Source organism: Limulus polyphemus, unplaced genomic scaffold, assembly GCF_000517525.1.
Source record: "Limulus polyphemus unplaced genomic scaffold, Limulus_polyphemus-2.1.2 Scaffold162, whole genome shotgun sequence".
Taxonomy (NCBI): Eukaryota; Metazoa; Arthropoda; class Merostomata; order Xiphosura; family Limulidae; genus Limulus; species Limulus polyphemus.
This window is the reverse complement of record NW_013665772.1, coordinates 369,020-377,272: the sequence shown is the minus strand read 5'-3', so window position 1 is coordinate 377,272 and position 8,253 is coordinate 369,020. Positions and strand designations below refer to the sequence as shown.

General features: G+C 35.9%; 1 protein-coding gene across 1 annotated transcript in view; it reads left to right on the top strand.

Annotated features, from left to right (window-relative positions):
- LOC106477053 (tetraspanin-9-like) overlaps positions 1-8,247 on the top strand; it is an 80,313-nt gene extending 72,066 nt beyond the window's left edge. Inside the window, exon 2 of the mRNA XM_022381422.1 lies at positions 4,079-8,247. Coding sequence (XP_022237130.1) covers positions 4,869-5,867 — 999 coding nt within the window. The 5' untranslated portion in view covers positions 4,079-4,868 and the 3' untranslated portion in view covers positions 5,868-8,247. The remainder of the gene's footprint in view (positions 1-4,078) is intronic.
- The last annotated feature ends 6 nt before the right edge of the window (positions 8,248-8,253 follow it).

Genomic DNA, 8,253 nt, shown 5'->3' with positions numbered 1-8,253 from the left:
TGGATAATGTTCAACAATGTAGGGAGTTTCTTAGTGGATAATGCTCAACAATGTAGGGAGTTTCTTAGTGGATAATATTCAACAATATAGGGAGTTTCTTAGTGGATAATGTTCAACAATGTAGGAAGTTTCTTAGTGGATAATGTTTAACAATGTAGAGAGTTTCTTAGCATTTTACTTTTGCTTTTAAATTTGTACAATAAATTAACGTGCATGTTTGAAAGGTTGAACTCGTCAACTTATTATTTTTATTAGTTGATATCAACTTGTGACCAAAGCTAGTTGTATACTTACATTGATCAGAACTAAACGTTAAGCCAGTAATGAATATAACTAATTCAGTATAATGTTTTCACGTTATTACTTAAAATGATTAGAATGCATTGTTTCATCGGATTGGTGCCCTGACTCTTAGCGATATTTTCGGCCATAATTCTAATAATATCTTACGAGATTTAGGTTAGTCTTTTTAATATACTAAGCTAACAGTGTAAGATAATCCTTACAATGAATATATATAATACAAACTTTTAAAAGTAATAAAAATCGATATATATATTCAACATTTTAGTCAATATTGTTAATGAAAGTAACATTAAAAACATATACAGAATAAATAGAAGTTGGCTGATTGTTTCATACACTATCCCTTGTCCCTTGAAAGGTCAGTGAAACTAGATCCGCATTTTGTTGTATAGTATTCTGAGACACGTTTTTATGACCATATATATTTATATATATGTAAAGTTGGGAGTCCTGTAGAAATATATGATGGTACATTTCTACTATAAAAATATTTTTTGTTTTTTTGTACTTCTCATAATATCAAAATGACAAGGGTTGAGGTTCGGATTTTTACACTGTAGAATTTGAGGGCGGTTTAATTTTACTTTGAGGTTACATCTAAATATTAAGAGTAACTGCCTTCCCACAACTGGCTACAGACAGCGAAAGGCAGTAGGAGTTGAGACGTTGTAGGTTCAAACACTTAACTCCCAACCCTTAACTGATTCTCCTTAGTTGCTGACTAGCTTGACATCAACGTCTGGATCTTGTCTGATAGGTAGAATATTCCCAACGCGTATGGGTGCTATGACCACAGAAATTATCCGTTATGACCTAGATGAAAACGAGGACTGGTAATGGACGAGTAATTTTTGATTTTGTAGTTGTTTTTGTTTCGTATTAAATTTATTATTGATTTAATCGCCTATTGAAAAGTAATCTATCGAATAGTATTATAGTTATTAATTTATATAGAACTATGCTTGAGTTTAATATGCTTTTTACTAACGTATGGTTAAGGAAATAAAGGAAGGGTTATTAACTTATAAACTTACCCTAGAAAGGTTTATCGATACCATGGTGTTATTTGAAGTTAGGAACTCAATCATTCTTTTGAGGGCTTCGATTTAATGTCAGATGGTGCTAGGGTTAACAGGCGATCAACAAAACAATATTACGAAAGATGTAGACATTTTTTTTTTTATATACGTACACCCATAAAGAATCTTGTTTTAAATTGGCTAGGTTCACACCACTAACGCTATACTGCCACGTAAAAGTAATACTTTATTTTATTTTAAGTATTGTTTTTTTTGGTTTTTTTCTTTCTATCTAGATATAACATAAAGTTATTTCCTACACGTGAGAAGTGGGTTGAGTAGGTATCATTATTATTAATTTCTAATAAGGTAGCAATGGTAAAAACTACCTTAGATTCGCTTGTTGTGAGAAAAGCTACTTACTTAGTCACTTTTTCATTAACGTTTGTAGATATAGATTTGTATTACAGCATTAAGTACACAGGTATATTTGAAATACTGTACATGCTAAACCATTTTATGGGTTTTGAAATGGTTAGGCCTAATATTTGGGCTAATTTCATGCTCACAAAGTAGTGGCTAGCTAAGAAATGTAGCCAATGTACTGAAATAATTAATTATTTTGTTTGTACTTGGACCGGGCTTTATCTTATTAGTTAGTATTCAATAATGAAAAAGAAATATAGCATGCTGTGTAAGAGTGTCAGGTAGCACAATACCTTCCAACTGTTCCAATTTTTCATCATTTCTCCGAGGGCCGGGTGTGGCCCAAAGGTCAGTGTCTCATTGTTGATCCGCGGGTCTACAGTCCATGTGCCATTGCTGCAAAATTACACCCTGCACTTTGGGGCCTTGGGAAAAGTATAGGAGTGATTGTCAAATCCCAATATTTGATTATAGTTGCCAAATAGGTGGCGCTAGATGTTGTTGATTAGCTGTCTTCATTCCCTCTAGGGCCTGGCATGGTCAAGTGGTTAGGGCGCTTGACTCTCAATCTGAGGGTCGCGGGTTAGAATCCACGTCTCACCAAATATGCTCGCCCCTTCAGCCGTGTGGGCGTTATAATGTGACGGCCAATCCCACTATTCGTTGGTAAAAGTGTTGCCCAAGAGTTGGCGGTGGGTGATAATGACTAGCTGTCTTCCCTCTAGTCTTTCACTGCTAAATTAGGGAGGGATAGCGCGGATAACCCTCGTGAAGCTATGCGCGAAATTTAAACGAAACAAAAACCTTCCCTCTAGTTTCTCAGTTCCAAACTATGAACGGCAAACGCAACCAACATAACCAACCAACTCTTTTACCTGGTAAATTCTGATTTTTAGTCACTCATTTTACATATTGTTGCTTGAACAACAAACTGTATGTTAAAACGTAACCTAAATTTGAAGAAGTCGATGTCTGTTTTTATGTTTCTCGCTATGTTCTAAATAATCGCATGAGCTAGGATTCGTCGTAAACACAAACACCCATAATGATCATCACGAGTTTAGCGATACATGAGGTGTTCCAAAGATTTGCCGCCATTGTGATTGTTATCAAGGCACAATTTGCAAACATATATCGTTTGTTGAATAAAATGTACAGGAATGAACTAAATGAAATTCAATTATCAAAAATCACCCACCACCTCTTCCCGGATTCCTCCCTAACTCGCTGAAACGTCGTTGACTTTCATCAGCTAAGCCTATTCCAGTTAGAAAGTTGCCAAGCATGTAATAGGTGTCTCCTTCGTGATCGCGTGCCTGCTTGCGTTATTGTTAACTTTCTGTGACAATCAACTACTATAGTTTTTTTCGTAATTTACGCAATTCGTAACCCACGCACCCAACTCCAACAACAAAAAAGAGCAAATACGTGTATATTGAACTGAAATGTTTTCTGAGTGGCACTAAGTAACTCGTGTTAGTTTTCTATAAACAGGTATTATGGGGTTAGGCTAACATTGGCATCAGCAGTGAAAGACTCCCGGTGAGACAGTAATAAGTTTACGGATTTACAACGCTAAAATAAGGGATTCGATTCCCCGTGATGGACACAAAAGATAGTCAAATGTGACTTTGCTCTGAAACAAACAAGCAGCAGTGAAAACACACACACACACATAAGATTTAAGTTAGTTTGTGTCATAAAAATCCAAAATAGAAAATAAGTAAAAAAATGTGAATGGTTTATTCGGAATTTCGCGCAAAGCTAGACGAAGGCTATCTGCACTAGCCGTCTCTAATTTAGCAGTGATAAACTAGAGGGAAGGCAGTTTAGTCAACACCGTCAACTCTTGGACTACTCTTTTACCAACGAACAGTGGGATTGACTCTACCTTATAACGCCTCCACGACTGAAAGAACAAGCATGTTCGGTGACGGGATTCGAACCCACAGATTTTGAGTCAAGCGCCTTCAATACCAGGCCGAACGTAAATAATTTGATAGTGAAGTCACGTAAAATGAACGTATGAGTTTTTAAAGAACTGTTATATCTTCTTAAAGAACGTGTCTACGTCGGTTCATTATAAAAAATGAAATCTGAACTTGAGGGAAATACTTGTTTTAATCAATACGAAGGTTGTTTGTTTTTTCACAAACTGAATCTAATACAAGAGCAAGGTGGTCCAGTAAAAACAGGAATTGCTTATTTTATTTTTTAATTAATGTCACTGAAACTCGTCTTTGCCCTCTCTTAAAGAAATAAAAGTATGTTATACTAACTAAGTTTATGTCAGACTGATGTGGATTTCTTTCTTTTTCCTTTTTCAGAGTCTTCAAGCAAACTTCAAAACAGACCGTTCATCTGCCTTTTTGTGAAGTAAGATAAAAGGTTTTACTTGAATTAAGAGATTAGGAAATTAAGCCGCGAACTTTGTTTCATCAGCCGGAAACAACCGGAAATAATCAGTGTCTAGCTGGATGGTTATCTAAAGTTTACGTTCGTCTGTCGATGGAATTGCATTGCCAGGAGCAAAACCTGCTGTGATAGAGGCTTTAGTTAGTAAGGCACTTGGCATGAGAAGAATGAATCTTTCTATGGTCTCTTGTTTTTTCACGTGTCAGTACCCGAAGGTAAATATTAATTCTATCAGTTCCTAAATGTCACGGTCAGCATAACGTTTCATGAAGAGTAAGAAAAACGGGAATCTTATGAGGTTCTCGTGCATATTGAGAATCCTTTACAGTAGTAGTAGCAGTGGTGAAGTCACTTACTAGTGACCAAAAACGTTACGTTTATGATAACAAAGTAGTTACCAATCTACGTTTTCAAGATAAAGTTATGGCCAATGTTAGGATCACAGAAAAATCATATTGGATTTATCGTTAGTAGACATTATATCTAAAAGTTCATTTTTTTCTGAAACTTATCAGCTATTTTCAAAGCTCCGTCAGTTAAGTTATTGCGTAGTAGATATTTCAGAAGTGGTTGACCTTTAACAAAAAGAAATCTAGCTAAGCGTGCCAGTAGCTGTCCACAGGTTTGCACAGACGAAACCAGTCTGAAGCTGGCTTTCTCGGTGGTTCGTGGTTACCTACTAGCCCCCATCAAGTGAGCCCCATGTTCCTCAATAGAGCGATGAGGTACTACAGGTTCTGGATCTACTCCTGTAACCTGGCTCTTCTCCTTAGCGTTATCATCTTTGTCTCCTTAGCTGCGTGGACCTTTTCCGATTATAGAATGGCTTTCTTTCCTACTATTCGTTTTCACCATCCCACATTCATCTACGCTTATTTAGCCCTTATTCTTCAAGGTGGGATTCTTCAAGCTGTTGGTTGCTTGGGTGCTTTAAAGCTAAACGAGCGACTGATTAATATATATTGGTCTCTCATGCTGATGCTTCTTGTAGGTGACGTCATCATTGGTTTTGTGTGGATCTTCCATTATAATCACATCGCGTCTCACTTACTCAGCGATCTGAGAGCGAGATTACAAACAGATTACGGTAACAGTTTAGACTACCAGGTTCTCTGGGATCGTATTCAGCGAGAAGAACACTGCTGTGGTGTAAACGAACCACAAGACTTTAATCTATCCGTATGGATCACTGGACAACGACGTGATTTTTTGCGATATCACCAGGTGGTGCCACTGAGTTGCTGTAAAGAGCAATCGGGAGACTCGTACGTACAGAATGATCTCGAGAATCGCACGTGCGTTCAAAACTACACAGGATATAATGTGTATCAAGAAGGTTGTTACGGTGCTGTGTTTAGGTGGTTTCAACGCAGTGCAGATATGCTGTCCGTGCTGGGTTTCTGTGTTATTGCTTTTCTTAAAGTGTGTTTCTTAGGAATTCTCCGTTACGAGATTCGCGAAATGATCCAAAAGATCAAGATTTTGAAAGAGATAGACGAAACGTCGTCGACACATGCAGCTGAGTCCCACATCAACATTCCAAGGTCATCGTTTCAGAATGATACTTCTTGTCCTGACGTGCGCGTGGGAAACTACGTGACTTCGTACAATAATCACGTGGCGTCAGAATCCCCTACTAAAGATAAAGCTACCAATGGAAACAACAATGATTCTGGACAAATCGGACCTCTCGAATTATAAGAAACTTTATTCCATAAAGTAATCAAAGTATGAGAGCAAAGTATATAAAATGGTTATTCTGAAGTAATTCGAAATAGGTAATAGACATTGATATTTCAGGCAAAACTTGTATCATTGAATATTTACTTAAATTTTTTGAACCGTGTTGAAACTGCTATACTTAGTAAACATTACGTTGACAGACGAAGGCTAAGAGTAGAATTAAGTCTGTACAGTAGAATAAGAAATAAAAAAACAGTAACAATTGAAATAACTTTATTATTTTATGTAGGTATAAATAGAAAAATGTATTTTTCAACAACATGTAAGTTATTGTTATAGTCATTGTTATCATATTTCTGTCTTCGGTATAATGCAGCAAACGTTTAAGAGTAATGTGACGCATATTTTGCTAAATAGAGAAGTGAAAATAGTTTGTTGTTTGCTGTAAAAAGAAGCGAAAATTATGTAAAAAAACAAAGAAACGCAAAATAGTCTTTGCTACGGTAGTCGATGTTCAGTTATATAATTAGTGATTTTTAAAGAGTCTTGTTGAGTCAAACCAGTGTAGTTTCAATCTTCGTATTCGTGATCACAAAACAGAACGATGACGTAATAAAGAATGTGTTGTTTATATATACATATATAAATATGTATGTAAAAAAGTATAAAATCTGAGTAAGTAATGCCACTATTTATTTCGCGCAATAACATTGATACAAATATAAAAGAAATGTTTTTGTAGGTTGATAATGTAGTATGAAGTAAGCTAGTTGGATGTTACAAAGTTATTCTCGTTCTTATGTTTGTTGTTCGCTACCGCCCTCTACGAAGAAGATTTACAGTTATTACTATTTACACTGTATTTATGTTTCCTTTTTCTAAATCGAATAAAGTAAGCTTTCTATCAGATTTAACCTCATCTATGTTATACTTAAACAAGAACTATAGTATATACCCAAAACTACCATAAATTAAAACTTAGGTTGGATTTCTTTTTTTTTTTGTACCATGGTGATTTATTTCACTCGTGTCAATTCCAATGTGAGCCATTTTATATATTTATAAGTTTGTAATTAGTCGTTTTTTTTTATATGTAAACAAAGATACAAGTCTAGAATGTTATAATTGATATTATAAAAGTTTAAAAAATATTCAACTGAATAGAAAGGGTGTCATAATTGTTAATGCTGCCCTGGCGGTAACCAAGACAGTTAACAAGCATCGGCTTCTAAAGATGGCTACTGCTATTCCTCTGAGATCAACTCTAAGCAGTGGCGCCATCTAAGCAAAATATTGGGGGGGGGCAAAGTTTAACCCTGATTTCTACAAAATACATGAAATGTAAGAACAACGTAAGAGCCAGAGGGTTATGAGGAACAACAACGAACATGGAAATTTCGACTTTGTACTTTATATATATTAATATTAGTCATATCCCATAAATATAGCCCATTAACCAGATTTTTTTACATTTCTAAAACCAAAATTAAAGCTTGGGTGTGGCGACTTCTCTCTCCCCAGCCTCCTAGTGCTACAGCGGTATGTCTGCGGACTCACAACGCTAGAAACCGGGTTTCGATACCCGTGGTGGGCAGAGCACAGATAGCCCGTATAGTGTGCTTAACTTCAAATAAACCCTTAAAAACCCTCCCCCGCCACAAATTGGCGCCACTGATTATGATATTTCCCGCGCAACATTCTCGTACTTGAAATGGATACACCGTCTCTTGGAAACTTAAATTATGAATTGATATCACGGCGTTTACTATCAACCATGATATATGGTGGTTCGTCTGAAAAACAAATTGAAATAAATTAGTTGATTATGTTCCAATTCATATACCTCATCTATGACATAAGAGATTTTAAAGTGGGTAGGTGGCGCCCCAAAGAATTCAACCTTAGTTTATTTTGATAATTACGTATGCGAATTTCATGTTTATTTTTTTGCGAATTAAACTGCGATTAACATCGATAGTGAACACTATTTCAAGTAGTAAATTATTAATATGAAAAAATACCTCATTATAACATTAATATTATAAGATCAGAATATGGCTTCCTTTCTCTTTCATACTTTTCAATTGATCAATCTTTGTTGTCGCCACGTTTTCCACAACCTGAAATCTAAAGAAAGAGAGTACTTTTATTCCACCTTAAAAGAGGAATTGAACAATCCAATCTTAGATGCCAAAGATATGCGTTTGTTTCAGTAATTTGAAACCTATAGGTAGACCTACCTCTTACCCTAATTGGTTTAGTATTAAACAAACCAAAGCCCCGATCCTATGGCGAACTTTCGATATCTCACTACTACAAAGGCTTGGTTTGATATTTCATTGGTGGTAGTGTCCAGAGTCACTGATGAGCAGTGGAATTCTCCGAAACTAGTCTGGCTCACAGA